General features: G+C 51.2%; 1 protein-coding gene across 1 annotated transcript in view; it reads left to right on the top strand.

The window, feature by feature from the left end:
* Positions 1-557: 557 nt before the first annotated feature.
* Positions 558-14,084, top strand: part of DNMT1 (DNA methyltransferase 1) — a 48,637-nt gene continuing 35,110 nt past the window's right edge. The window contains exons 1-13 of the mRNA XM_033083709.1: positions 558-616; positions 1,954-1,996; positions 2,823-2,930; positions 4,384-4,621; positions 5,731-5,803; positions 5,912-6,002; positions 7,235-7,275; positions 7,373-7,424; positions 7,651-7,734; positions 7,829-7,938; positions 8,013-8,131; positions 11,293-11,385; positions 13,377-13,528. Coding sequence (XP_032939600.1) covers positions 558-616; positions 1,954-1,996; positions 2,823-2,930; positions 4,384-4,621; positions 5,731-5,803; positions 5,912-6,002; positions 7,235-7,275; positions 7,373-7,424; positions 7,651-7,734; positions 7,829-7,938; positions 8,013-8,131; positions 11,293-11,385; positions 13,377-13,528 — 1,263 coding nt within the window. The remainder of the gene's footprint in view (positions 617-1,953; positions 1,997-2,822; positions 2,931-4,383; positions 4,622-5,730; positions 5,804-5,911; positions 6,003-7,234; positions 7,276-7,372; positions 7,425-7,650; positions 7,735-7,828; positions 7,939-8,012; positions 8,132-11,292; positions 11,386-13,376; positions 13,529-14,084) is intronic.

The raw sequence follows: 14,084 nt of genomic DNA, 5'->3' as shown, positions 1-14,084 counted from the left end.
GCCTTACAGTGGTACGCCCCATAAAACCCCCCCATTTCCCCTCAGTGGTACCTCCCATCTCCCCTCAATGGTACCTCCCGCCTCCCCCCCGTCTCCCTCAGTGGTACCTCCCATCTCCCCTCAGTGGTACCTCCCGCCTCCCCCCGTCTCTCTCAGTGGTACCTCCCATCTCCCCTCAGTGGTACTTCCCGCCTTCCCCCGTCTCCCTCAGTGGTACCTCCCATCTCCCCTCACCGCTCCGTTCCCCCCCCCGAGGCCTCCCCGTTTCGCGCCCCCCCCCCGCCTCTCCCGGTACCTCCCCGATCCCCCCGGTTCTCCCCGATCCCCTCCCGGTCTCTCCGGTGTGGCGGGAACCGCCGCGGCCCTTGTGGTTCCCCCCCGCGGCGGCAGCATGGTGCGCGCCGGCTCCCCCCGCGCGGTGGTCGGCGCCGCCCCGCTCCCGCCGCTCGTTTCCGCGCGAAGCCGCTCCCGGTCCCGCCGAGCCGGGCCCCGAACCCTGCCCCGAACCCGGCCCCGAACCGGGCCCCGAACCCGGCCCGGCCCCCGCCCCGCTCCCGATGCCGGCCCGCGCCGCGCCGCTGCCGCCGGCCCCGCTGCCCGCCGAGCTGCGCCGACGGTGAGTCCCGGCCGGGAGACGGGAGTGAGGGCCCCGTCAGAGCCGCTAAGAGCTCCCTCATGGCCCTTCAGAGCCCTCAGAGCCGCTCATGGAGTCTTACAGCCCCTCAGAGCCATCAGAGCCCCTCAAAACCTTCAGAGCCCCTCATGGAGCCTCACAACCACTTACAACCCCTCAGAGCCATCAGAGCCCCTCAAAACCTTCAGAGTCCCTCATGGAGCCTCAAAACCCCTTACAGCCCCTCAGAGCCATCGGAGCCCCTCAGAACCTTCAGAGCCCCTCATGGAGCCTCACAACCCCTTACAGCCCCTCAGAGCCATCAGAGCCCCTCAGAACCTTCAGAGCCCCCACAGCCCTCAGAGCCCTTCATGGCCCCTCACAAACTTCAGAGCACTTCATTGCCCCTCAGAGCCCTTCATTACCCCCAGAGCTCTTCGTGGCCCCTCACAATCTTCAGAGCACTTCAGAGCCCACTCATGGCTTTTCACAGCCCCCAAAACCCCTCAGAACTGCTCACAGCCCCTCATGGCCCCTCACAAGAGCCTGCCCAGGATGGGCTGAGGGCCACCAGGATGGGCTGAGGGCCACCAGGACAGGCTGAGGGCCACCAGGATGGGCTGAGGGCAACCAAGATGTGCTGAGGGCCACCAGGATGGGCTGAGGGCCACCAGGATGGGCTGAGGGCCACCAGGACGGGCTGAGGGCCACCAGGATGTGCTGAGGGCAACCAGAACGGGCTGAGGGCCACCAGGAAGGGCTGAGGGCCACCAGAATGTGCTGAGATCCCTCAGCCTTGGCAGTGACCCCCCCCCAAAATGGCACTGACCCCCTAAAATTACCCTGAGCCCCCAGGCCTGACCTGACCCCCCCCCTTGACCCCCCCCAAATTACCCTGACCCCCCCTTGACCCCCCCAAAAATTTACCTTAACACTCCCAGGACTGCCTTGACCTCTACTTGACCCCCCCAAACTTGTCTGACCCCAATCCTGGCACTCCCAGGCTCCAGCCCCGCGTTGTGACACACGGGGACATTCCTGGGGGTCACTTCCCTTGGGAATAATTCCTGGTGTCACAGGAGGGGTCCCTGTCCCCCCTGGAATTCCCCCTCTGGGGCCACCCCCCGGTGTCCCCTTGTCCCTTTGTCCCCTCCCTCGGTGTCCCCAGCCTCACTGTCCCCTCTGGGGCCATCCCCCGGTGTCCCCTTGTCCCTTTGTCCCCTCACTCGGTGTCCCCAACCCCGCTGTCCCCTCTGGGGCCATCCCCCGGTGTCCCTTTGTCCCTTTGTCCCCTCCCTCGGTGTCCCCAACCCCGCTGACCCTGGCTCTGCCCCTCCCAGGCTGCAGGACTTGGATCGGGATGAGGAGAACCTGGGAGAGAAGGTGAGTGCTGGTGTCACCTGGGCAGTGCCTGTGTCCCCTCTGTGTCCCCTCTGTGTCCCCTCTGTCCCCATGTCCCTTCCATCCCTGGTGTCCCCACTCTGTCCCCTGTGTCCCCATTCTGTCCCCTCACTGTCCACTCCATTCTCTGTCCCCTGTGTCCCCACACTGTCCTCTGTGTCCCTCACTCTGTGCCCTCTCTGTCCCCACATTGTCCCCACTTTGTCTTCTCTGTCCCCTCCATGTCCTGTGTCCCCTCGACCCCACCCTGCTGTCCCCAATGTCCCTATGGTGTCCCCAATGTCCCCACAGTGTCCCCAATGTCTCCAGGAGAATGTCCAGGAAAAGCTGAGCCTCATCCACGGCTTCTTGTCCCCAATGTCCCCAATGTCCCCATGGTGTCCCCCATGTCCCTGTGCTGTCCCCATCCTGTCCCTGGAATCTTTGGTGTCCCCTTGGTGTCCCCAATGTCCTCATGGTGTCCCCAATGTCCCCAGGAGAGAGTCCAGGAGAAGCTGAGCCTCATCCATGGCTTCTTGTCCCTGCTGTCCCCAATGTCCCCACGGTGTCCCTGGTGTCCCCAATGTCCCTATGCTGTTCCCACACTGTCCCTGGTATCTTTGGTGTCCCTGCTGTCCCCATGGTGTCCCTGGTGTCCCCATGGTGTCCCCAATGTCCCCAGGAGAGCGTCCAGGAGAAGCTGAGCCTCATCCACGGCTTCCTGTCCCTGCAGTCCCCACGGTGTCCCTGGTGTCCCTGGTGTCCCCATGGTGTCCCCAATGTCCCTATGGTGTCCCTGGTGTCCCCATGGTGTCCCCAATGTCCCCAGGAGAGCGTCCAGGAGAAGCTGAGCCTCATCCACGGCTTCCTGCAGGCCGAGGTGCAGCTGCAGCTCAGCGAGCTCGAGGCCAAACTGCGCCGGGAGGAGCTCTCCGAGGTGAGGCCCAAAAACACCGGGGAAAAACAATGGGGAACACCGGGAAAACACTGGGAAACAGCGGGAAACACCAGGATTTGGGATTAAACACTGGGGAAACACCAGGGAAACACCAAGATTTGGGATAAAACACCAGAAAAACCCTGGGATTTAGGATCATCTCCTGCTTTTCCTCTGGGATTTAGGATCAGAACCCAGGAACACCCCAGGATTCAGGTCCCTGTGGGATTTGGGCTCACATCCCAGGAACACCCTGGGATTCAGGTCCCTGTAGGATTTAGGATCAACCACCACTTTCTCTGTGGGATAAGGGCTCACACCCCAGGAACACCCCAGGACTTTGGTTCCTGTGGGATTTGGGATTGTACAGCAGGAACACCCCGGGATTTTGGTTCCTGTAGGATTTAGGATCAACCACCACTTTCTCTGTGGGATAAGGGCTCACACCCCAGGATTTAGGATCAGCCCCCACTTTCCCTGTGGGATTTGGGATTGTACCCCAGATCAAACCCCAGCATGCAGGTCCCTGTGGGATTTGGGCTCAAACCCCAGGATTCAGGTCCCTGTGGGATTTGGGATCACACCCCAGGAACACCCTGGGATTTGGGCTCATACCCCAGGACAAACCCCAGCATTCGGGTCCCTGTGGGATTTAGGATCAGCCCCCACTCTTTCCCTGTGGGATTTAGGATCAGCCCCCACTCTTTCCCTGTGGAATTCGGGCTCACACCCCAGATCAAACCCCAGGATTCAGGTCCCTGTGGGATTTAGGATCAGCCCCAACTTTCCCTGTGGGATTTAGGATCAGAACCCAGGAACACCCCAGGATTTGGGTCCCGTTGGATTTGGGATCAGAACCCAGGAACACACTGGGATTTGGGTCCCTGTGGAATTTAAGATCAACCCCCACTTTCCCTGTGGGATTTGGGCTCACACCCCAGGGACACCCCAGGATTCAGATCCCTGTGGGATTTGGGATCAGAACCCAGGAACACCCTGGGATTCAGGTCCCTGTGGGGTTTAGGATCAGCCCCCACTTTCCCTGTGGGATTTGGGCTCACATCCCAGGAACACCCCAGGATTTAGGATCAGCCCCCACTTTCCCTGTGGGATTTGGGATCAGAACCCAGGAACACCCCAGGATTTAGGATCAGCCCCCACTTTCCCTGTGGGATTTGGGATCAGAACCCAGGAACACCCCGGGATTTGGATCCCTGTGGGATTTGGGCTCACACCCCAGATCAAACCCCAGGATTCAGGTCCCTGTGTGATTTGGGATTGTACCACAGGAACACCCTGAGATTGAGGTTCCTGTAAGATTTAGGATCAGCCCCCACTTTCCCTGTGGGATTTGTGTTCCCACCCCAGATCAAACCCCAGCATTCAGGTCCCTGTAGGATTTGAGCTCCCACCCCAAACCAAACCCCATCCAGTCCCTCCCCTCCCTCCCCAGGAGCGTTACCTGGCCAAGGTGAAGGCTCTGCTGCGCCAGGAGCTCTCAGCCCAGAATGGCACCAACGGCTGCTCCGGGAACGGCGCCTACGGCAGCGACGAGGACTCGGAGCTGGGCGCCATGGACGGCACCGCGGAGCTCGAGGAGGGGGCGGCCGCGTCCCCGTCCCCCTCCTGCCCCGGCCCCGCCGCGCGGGCGCGCAAATCCCGCCGGGGCCGCTCCAACGGCGACGCCAGGAGTAACGTCTGGGATTCTGGGGGGGTTTGGGGTGGGGATCGGGGGGGGTTGTGGGGTTAGGGAGGGGGGATCCCTGTGGGAAGGGGTTTGGGATCACCTGGGCTTGGGAATGCGGCAATTCCCTTTCAGAGTGAGAGTGGGAATTCCTTGGGAAGGGGTTTGGGGTCTCCTTAGAGGTTTAGGGGTCTCCTGGTTTTGGGGTGCAGAATTCCCTTTAGGATTGAGAGCTGGGATCCCCTTGAGAAGGGATTTGGGGGTCTCCTGGTTTTGGGGTGTGACAGTTCCTGTTGGGATTGAGAACTGGGATCCCCTTGGGAAGGGGTTTTGGGGTCTCCTGGTTTTGGGGTGTGACAGTTCCCATTGGGATGGAGAGCTGGGATCCTCCTGGGAAGGATTGAGAGCTTGGGAAGGGTTTGGGATCCCCTGCCAGAGGTTTTGGGATCTTCTGGGCTTGGATTGTGGCAATTCCTATTGGGATTGAGAGCTGGGATTTCCTTGGGAAGAGTTTTGGGATCCCCTGGCTGAGGTTTTGGGGTCTCCTGGGCTTGGGGTGCAGAATTACCTTTAGGATTGAGAGTGGGGATCCTCTTGGGAAGGGTTTGGGATCCCCTGGCTGAGGTTTTGGGATCTTCTGGTTTTGAGGTGTAACAATTCCCATTGTGATCCCCTTGGGAAGGGATTTGGGATCCCCTTTGGGAAAGGATTTGGGATCCCCTTTGGGAAAGGATTTGGGATCCCCTTTGGGAAAGGATTTGGGATCTCCTTGAGAAGGGATTTGGGATCCTCCTTGGGAAGGGTTTGGGATCTCCTTGGGAAGGGATTTGGGATCCCCTTTGGGAAGGGATTTGGGATCCCCTTTGGGAAGGGATTTGGGATCCCCTTTGGGAAGGGATTTGGGATCCCCTTGGGAAGGGTTTTGGGATCTCCTTGGGAAGGGTTTTGGGATCCCCTTGAGAAGGGATTTAGGATCCCCTTTGGGAAGGGATTTGGGATCCCCTTTGGAAAGGGATTTGGGATCTCCTTGGGAAGGGATTTGGGATCTCCTTGGGAAGGGATTTGGGATTGCCCTTGGGAAAGGATTTAGGATCCATCCCCCTGCTCTTCCCGCAGAGAGTCCCGGCAGCTCCCGCGTCACGCGCAGCTCGGGCCGGCAGTCGTCCATGCTCAGCTTCCTGTCCAAAGGGTCAGTGCTTCATCCTGCTCCTCATCCTCCTCATCCTCCTCATCCTCATCCCCCAATCCCAAACCCTTCCCATGCCCCAAAAATCCCAATCCCGGCTGGACCCCGCAGATCCAACAAGCGGAAATCGGAGGAGGTGAACGGGGAGGCCAAGCCAGAGCTGATGAGCGTGGAGAAGGAGGAGGAGGAGCTGGAGGAGAAGGTGGGGGGTGACAAATTTGGGGTCATTTTTGGGGTGATTTCATGGGATTTTGTGACATCCCAGACCTTTCTCAGATCATTTTTGGGGTGATTTCATGGGATTTTGCTGAATTTTGACTTCCCAGATCATTTTTGGGATAATTTCCTGGGGTTTTGGTCTCTTGTGACTTCCCAGATAATTTTTGGGGTAATTTCCTGGGATTTTGTGACATCCCAGACTTTTCCCCAATCATTTTTGGGGTGATTTCCTGGGATTTTGGTCTCTTGTGACATCCCAGACTTTTCCTGGGTCATTTTTGAGGTGATTTCCTGGGATTTTGTGACATCTCAGACCTTTCTCAGATCATTTTTGGGGTGATTTCGTGGGATTTTGTGACATCCCAAACCTTTCCCAGATCATTTTTGGGGTGATTTCCTGGGATTTTGTGACATCTCAGACCTTTCCCAGATCATTTTTTGGGGTGATTTCCTGGGATTTTGCTCAATTGTGGCATCCCAGACCTTTCCCAGATCATTTTTGGGGTGATTTCCTGGGATTTTGCTCAATTGTGACTTCCCAGATCATTTTTGGGATGATTTCATGGGATTTTGGTCTCTTGTGGCATCCCAGACCTTTCCCAGATCATTTTTGGGATAATTTCCTGGGGTTTTGCTCAATTGTGACATCTCAGACCTTTCTCAGATCATTTTTGAGGTGATTTCATGGGATTTTGTGACATCCCAAACCTTCCTCAGATCATTTTTGGGGTGATTTTATGGGATTTTGCTGAATTTTGACTTCCCAGATCATTTTTGGGATAATTTCCTGGGATTTTGGTCTCTTGTGGCATCCCAGACCTTTCCCAGATCATTTTTGGGGTGATTTCCTGGGATTTTGCTCAATTGTGACTTCCCAGATCATTTTTGGGGTGATTTCCTGGGATTTTATGACATCCCAAACCTTTCCCAGATAATTTTGGGGTGATTTCCTGGGATTTTGTGGCATCCCAAACCTTTCTCAGATCATTTTTGGGGTGATTTCCTGGGATTTTGCTCAATTGTGACTTCCCAGTTAATTTTTGGGGTGATTTCATGGGATTTTGGTCTCTTGTGGCATCCCAAACCTTTCCCAGATCATTTTTTGGGGTGATTTCCTGGGATTTTGCTCCACTATGCCATCCAGGGGGGAATTTTGCCCATTCTAGGATTGGATTTTCCTGCTCCTTTCCCTTTTTTTTTTGCCTTTTTCCCCAGGATCAGGATGAGAAAAGGATGAAAATGGAAACCAAAGATGGGTGAGGAGAGCGGGAGCCGTGTCCCCGTACCGGTGACAATGACACCGATGGCATCACTGCTCCATCCTCATCCCAGCGTTTCGTTTTCCCCTCCCAGGTCAGAAATCAAAGATGAAATCCCTCAGGTTAAAATCTCTGCTCCTGCTAAAGTAAGTCCCTCCTCATTCCAGCTTTTTTTTGGGAATTTTTAATTCCTTCCACCCCCTGCCTGTATTTTTTTGGGGATGAGTTGATTATTCCAAAGGATGGGAAAATAAACCCATTTCCAGCTTCCCAAAACCAACCAGCTGAGGCTGGTTCTGATGGGAAACTTTGCTAAAATCTGGGATAACTTTGGAAATATTTGGAATTTGGAAAAATCTGCTTTTCCCACAGACCACCCCCCCAAAATGCCTCGACTGCCGCCAGTACCTGGACGACCCCGACCTCAAATTCTTCCAAGGGGACCCCGATGATGCTGTAAGGGATCCAAACCCTCATTCCCCAAGCTCAGCAGAAGCAGGAATATCCATGAATCCCAATTTTTGATTTTTTTTTCCCCTTCCAAACCCAGCTGGAAGAACCAGAGATGCTGACGGACGAGCGCTTGTCCATCTTCGACGCCAACGAGGACGGATTCGAGAGCTACGAGGATCTTCCCCAGCACAAAGTCACCTCCTTCAGGTGAGCCCCCCCAGAAATTCCTGCAGGAATTCCCTCTGGAATTGTGTCCCACACCTTGTGTGTCCCCTCCACAGCGTCTATGACAAGAGGGGACACCTGTGTCCCTTCGACACCGGCCTCATCGAGCGCAACATCGAGCTCTACTTCAGCGGCGTCGTCAAACCCATCTACGACGACAACCCCAGCCTGGATGGTGAGGGGGGACAGAAATCCCAAAATCCCCAAAATTCCCAAAATCCCAGCTGGGAATTGGCTCTTTTTATGGAATTCCCAGAATCCCAGATGGGAATTGGTTCTTTTTATGGAATTTCCCAAAAATCCCTGTTGGGAATTGGCTCCTTTTATGGAATTTTGGAATTTCCCAGAATTCCAGATGGGAATTGGCTCTTTTTATGGAATTTTCACAAAATCTCAGCTGGGAATTGGCTCTTTTTATGGAATTTTCCCAAAATCCCAACTGGGAATTTTCCCCTTTTATGGAATTCCCAAAATCCCAACTGAGAATTTTCCCCTTTTGTGGAATTCTCAGAATCCCAGCTGGGAATTGGTTCTTTTTATGGAATTTCCCAAAATCTCAGCTGGGAATTTTCCCCTTTTATGGAATTCCCAAAATCCCAGCTGGGAATTTTCCCCCTTTTTGGGATTCCCAACTGGGAATTTTCCCCTTTTATGGAATTCCCAAAATCCCAGCTGAGAATTTTCCCCTTTTTTTTGAATTCCCAAAATCCCAGATGGGAATTGGGTCCTTCTTTTATGGAAATCCCAACTGGAAATTTTCCCCTCTTATGGAATTCCCAAAATCCCAGCTGAGAATTTTCCCCTTTTGTGGAATTCCCAAAATCTCAGGTGGGAATTGGCTCCTTTTATGGAATTTTCCCAAAATCCCAGCTGGGAATTGTCCCTTTTTCATAATTCCTCAATTTCCAGGTGGGGATTGTCCCTTTTTTTGGGATTCCTAACTGGGAATTTTCCCCTTTTATGGAATTCCCAAAATTCCCAGATGGGAGTTTTCCCCTTTTTTTTGAATTCCCAAAAATTCCCAGCTGGGAATTGGCTCCTTTTATGGAATTCCCAAAATCCCAACTGGGAATTGTCCCTTTTTTGGAATTCCCTGGAATTCCAGGTGGGAATTGTCCCTTTTTTGGGATTCCCAGAATCCCAGCTGAGAATTTTCCCCTTTTTTGGGATTCCCAACTGGGAATTTTCCTCTTTTATGGAATTCCCAAAATCCCAGCTGAGAATTTTCCCCTTTTATGGAATTCCCAAAATCCCAGCTGGGATTTGTCCCCTTTTTTTTGAATTCCCAAAATCCCAGCTGGGAATTGTCCCCTTTTCTGGAATTCCCAAAATCCCAACTGAGAATTTTCCCCTTTTATGGAATTTCCCAAAAATCCCAGCTGGGAATTGGTTGCTTTTATGGAATTCCCAAAAATCCCTGTTGGGAATTGGCTCCTTTTATGGAATTTTGGAATTTCCCAGAATTCCAGATGGGAATTGGCTCCTTTTATGGAATTTTCCCAAAATCCCAACTGGGAATTTTCCCCTTTTATGGAATTCCCAAAATCTCAGCTGGGAATTGTCCCAATTTTTGGAATTTCCAAAATCCCAGCTGGGAACTGTCCCCTTTTTTTGAATTCCTGGGAATTCCCTGTTGGGAATTTTCCCTTTTTTGGAATTCCCAGGTGGGAACTGTCCCATTTTTTGGGATTCCTTGGAATTCCAGCTGGGAATTGTCTCAATTTTTGGGAATTCCCTGGAATTCCAGGTGAGAATTTTCCCTTTTTTGGCATTCCCAGGTGGGAACTGTCCCATTTTTTGGAATTCCTGGGAATCCCAGCTGGGAATTGTCCCTTTTTTTGGGATTCCCAGTTGGGAATTTTCCCTTTTTTGGTGTTCCCAGGTGGGAACTGCCCCGTCTTTTTGAATTCCTGGGAATTCCCAGTTGGGAATTTTCCCTTTTTTGGAATTCCCAGTTGGGAACTGTCCCATTTTTTGGAATCCCTGGAATTCCAGGTGGGAATTGTCTCCATTTTTGGGAATTCCTGGAATCCCAGTTGGGAATTTTCCCTTTTTTGGGAATTCCTGGAATTCCAGGTGGGAATTGTCTCCATTTTTTGGGAATCCCTGGAATCCCAGTTGGGAATTTTCCCTTTTTTGGAATTCCCAGTTGAGAACTGCCCCATTTTTTGGAATCCCTGGAATTCCAGGTGGGAACTGTCCCATTTTTTGGAATTCCTGGAATCCCAGCTGGGAATTATCCCTTTTTTGGGATTCTCAGCTGGGAACTGTCCCATTTTTTGGGAATTCCTGGAATTCCAGGTGGGAATTTTCCCTTTTTTGGCATTCCCAGGTGGGAACTGTCCCATTTTTTGGGAATTTCTGTAATTCCAGCTGGGAATTGTCCCATTTTTTGGGAATTCCTGGAATTCCAGGTGGGAATTTTCCCTTTTTTGGGAATTCCTGGAATTCCAGGTGGAAATTGTCCCCATTTTTTGGAATTCTCAGGTGGGAATTGTCCCAATTTTTGGCATTCCCAAAATCCCAGCTGGGAACTGTCCCATTTTTTGGAATTCCTGGGAATTCTCAGCTGGGAATTGTCCCTTTTTTTGGGATTCCCAGATGGGAATTTTCTCTTTTTTGGGATTCCTGGGAATTCTCAGGTGGGAATTGTCCCATTTTTTGGAATTCCTGGGAATCCCAGCTGGGAATTTTCCCTTTTTTGGAATTCCCAGGTGGGAACTGCCCCATTTTTTGGAATTCCTGGGAATTCTCAGCTGGGAATTGTCCCTTTTTTTGGGATTCCCAGATGGGAATTTTCTCTTTTTTGGGATTCCTGGGAATTCTCAGGTGGGAATTGTCCCTTTTTTGGAATTCCTGGAATCCCAGTTGGGAATTTTCCCTTTTTTGGAATTCCCAGGTGGGAACTGCCCCATTTTTTGGAATTCCTGGGAATTCCCAGTTGGGAATTTTCCCATTTTTGGTATTCCCAGGTGGAAATTGTCCCATTTTTTGGGATTCCTTGGAATTCCAGCTGGGAATTGTCTCAATTTTTGGGAATTCCCTGGAATTCCAGGTGGGAATTGTCCCTTTTTTGGGATTCCCAGATGGGAATTGTCCCTTTTTTTGGGAATTCCTGGAATTCCAGGTGGGAATTGTCCCTTTTTTGGGGTTCCCAGTGGAAATTGTCCCCTTTTTTTGGGATTCCCAGGTGGGATTTGTCCCCATTTTTTTGGAATTCCCTGTAATTCCAACTGGGAATTGTCCCCTTTTTGGCATTCCCAGGTGGGAATTGTCCCATTTTTTGGGAATTCCTGGGAATCCCAGCTGGGAATTTCCCATTTTTGGCATTCCCAGGTGGAGTGAGAGCCAAGAAGTTGGGCCCCATCAACGCCTGGTGGATCACGGGCTTCGACGGCGGCGAGAAGGCGCTGATCGGCTTCAGCACCGGTGCGGAGGGGCTGGGCTTTGGGCTTGGGGTTGGGGAGTTTAGGGGAATTTTCAGATTTTTTGGGGTGGTTTGGGGGAATTTTGAGATTTTTTGGGTTGGTTATGGGGTTTTTTTGGGAGAATTTTGAGCTTTTTTGGGGGAATTTTGAGCTTTTTTGGGTTGGTTTGGGGGAGTTTTGAGATTTTTTGGGTTGGTTTGGGGGAGTTTTGAGATTTTTTGGGTTGGTTTTTGGGGGTGTTTTGGGGAATTTTGAGGTTTTTTGGGTTGGTTTTTGGGGGAGTTTGGGGGGAATCGAGTTTTTTTGGGGGGAATTTTGAGCTTTTTTGGGTTGGTTTGGGATTTTTTGGGGAATTTTGAGATTTTTTGGGGTGGTTTGGGGGAGTTTTGAGATTTTTTGGGTTGGTTATGGGGTTTTTTTGGGAGAATTTTGAGCTTTTTTTGGGGAATTTTGAGCTATTTTGGGTTAGTTTGGGGATTTCTTGGGGGGGAATTTTGAGTTTTTTTGGGGAGTTTTGAGATTTTTGGGTTGGTTTTAGGATTTTTTAGGGGAATTTTGAGCTTTTTTGGGTTGGTTTTTGGGGGGGTTTGGGGGGAATTGAGTTTTTTTGGGGGGAATTTTGAGCTTTTTGGGTTGGTTTTGTGGGATTTGGGTTGGTTTGGAGATTTTTTGGGGGGAAATTTTGAACTTCTTTTCTCCTCCTCTTTCCTCCTTTTTCCCACTTTTCCCCTCTCCTTTTTCCTTTATTTTTTTCTCCTCCTTTCCCACTTTTCCCTTTCGTTTTTCCTCTATTTTTCTCCTCTTTTTCCACTTTTCCCTTTATTTTTTTCTCCTCTTTTCCCACTTTTTCCCCATTTTTCCCTCTATTTTTTCTCCACTTTTTCCTCTTTTTCCTGTATTTTATCTCCTCTTTTCCCTACCTTCCCCTCCTTTTTCCTCTATTTTTATTCCTCTTTTCCCCACTTTCCCTTTATTTTTTCTTCTCTTTTTCCTCTATTTTTTTCCTCCTCTTTTTCCCTCTTTCCCTTTATTTTTTCCCCTCTTTTCCCTCTCCTTTTTCCTCTATTTTTATTCCTCTTTTCCCCACTTTTCCCTTTATTTTTTCTCCTCTTTTCCTACCTTTTTTTTCCTGTTTTTCCCTTTATTTTTTCTCCTCTTTCCCCACTTTTCCCCCTCCTTTTCTCTTCATTTTTTCTCCTCTTTTCCCACTTTTTCTTTTATTTTTTCTCCTCCTTTCCCACCTTTCCCTCTCCTTTTTCCTCTATTTTTTCTCCTCTTTTTCCTCTTTTTCCTTTATTTTATCTCCTCTTTGTCCCACTTTTCTCTCTCCTTTTTCCTCTATTTTTATTCCTCTTTTCCCCACTTTTCCCTTTATTTTTTCTTCTCTTTTCCCACTTTTTTTTCTTCTTTTTCTCTTTATTTTTTCTCCTCTTTTTCCACTTTTTCCTTTATTTTTTTCTTCTCCTTTCCCACCTTCCTCTCTCCTTTTTCCTTTATTTTTTCTTCTCTTTTCCCTCTTTTCCCTCTCCTTTGTCCTTTCTTTTTCCTTCTCTTTTCCCCACCTTCCCCCTCCTTTTTCCTTTATTTTTTCCCCTCTTTCCCACTTTTCCCTTTTCTTTTTCCTCTATTTTTTCTCTGCTTTTTCCTCTTTTTCCTTTATTTTTTCTTCTCTTTTTCCCCACTTTTCTCTCTCCTTTTCCCTCTATTTTTATTCCTCTTTTCCCCACTTTTCCCTTCATTTTTTCTCCTCTTTTCCCACTTTTTCCTTTATTTTTTCTTCTCCTTTCCCACCTTCCCCTTTCCTTTTTCCTCTATTTTTTCTTCTCTTTTCCCCACTTTTCCCTCTCTTTTCCCCTTTATTTTCCCCCTCTCTTCCTTCCTTTCCCCTTCTCCTTTTCTCCTCCCCTTCCCCCCCATTTTTTTGCCCCCAAACCCCCGGATTTTGGGGTTCCCCCCCATTTTTTGTCCCCAACCCCCCAAATTTGGGTGCAGCCTTTGCTGATTACATCCTGATGGAGCCGAGCGAGGAGTACGCGCCGACGTTCGCGCTGATGCAGGAGAAGATTTACATGAGCAAGATCGTGGTGGAGTTCCTGCAGAACAACCGGCACGTCAGCTACGAGGACCTGCTCAACAAGATCGAGGTGACGGCGCCGGCGCGTTGGCACCTCCCCGCGGTGTCACCCTTCTGTGGTGGCACCGCCATGCTGTCACCTCAGTGTCACCTCCCCGCGGTGTCACCTCCTGTGGTGTCACCTCCCCGCGGTGTCACCCTCCTGTGGTGTCACCTCCATGGTGTCACCTCCCTGCGGTGTCACCCTCCTGTGGTGTCACCTCCCCGCGGTGTCACCCTTCTGTGGTGTCGCCGCCATGGTGTCACCTCAGTGTCACCTCCTGTGCTGTCACTTTCATGGTGTCACCTCCTGTGCTGTAACCTTCATGGTGTCACCTCAGTGTCACCTCCCTGCAGTGTCACCCTCCTGTGGTGTCACTGCCATGGTGTCACCTCAGTGTCACCTCCTGTGCTGTCACCTTCATGGTGTCACCTCCCCACAGTGTCACCTCAGTGACACCCCTCCATGGTGTTACCTTGGTGTCACCTCCTGTGCTGTCACCTCCCCACGGTGTCACCTCAGTGTCACCTCTCCATGGTGTCACCATGGTGTCACCTTCATGGTGTCACCTTGGTGTCACCTCTCC

The sequence above is a fragment of the Catharus ustulatus genome, chromosome 33, assembly GCF_009819885.2.
Source record: "Catharus ustulatus isolate bCatUst1 chromosome 33, bCatUst1.pri.v2, whole genome shotgun sequence".
NCBI classification, from domain to species: domain Eukaryota; kingdom Metazoa; phylum Chordata; class Aves; order Passeriformes; family Turdidae; genus Catharus; species Catharus ustulatus.
This window is presented reverse-complemented; position numbering and strand designations above follow the sequence as displayed.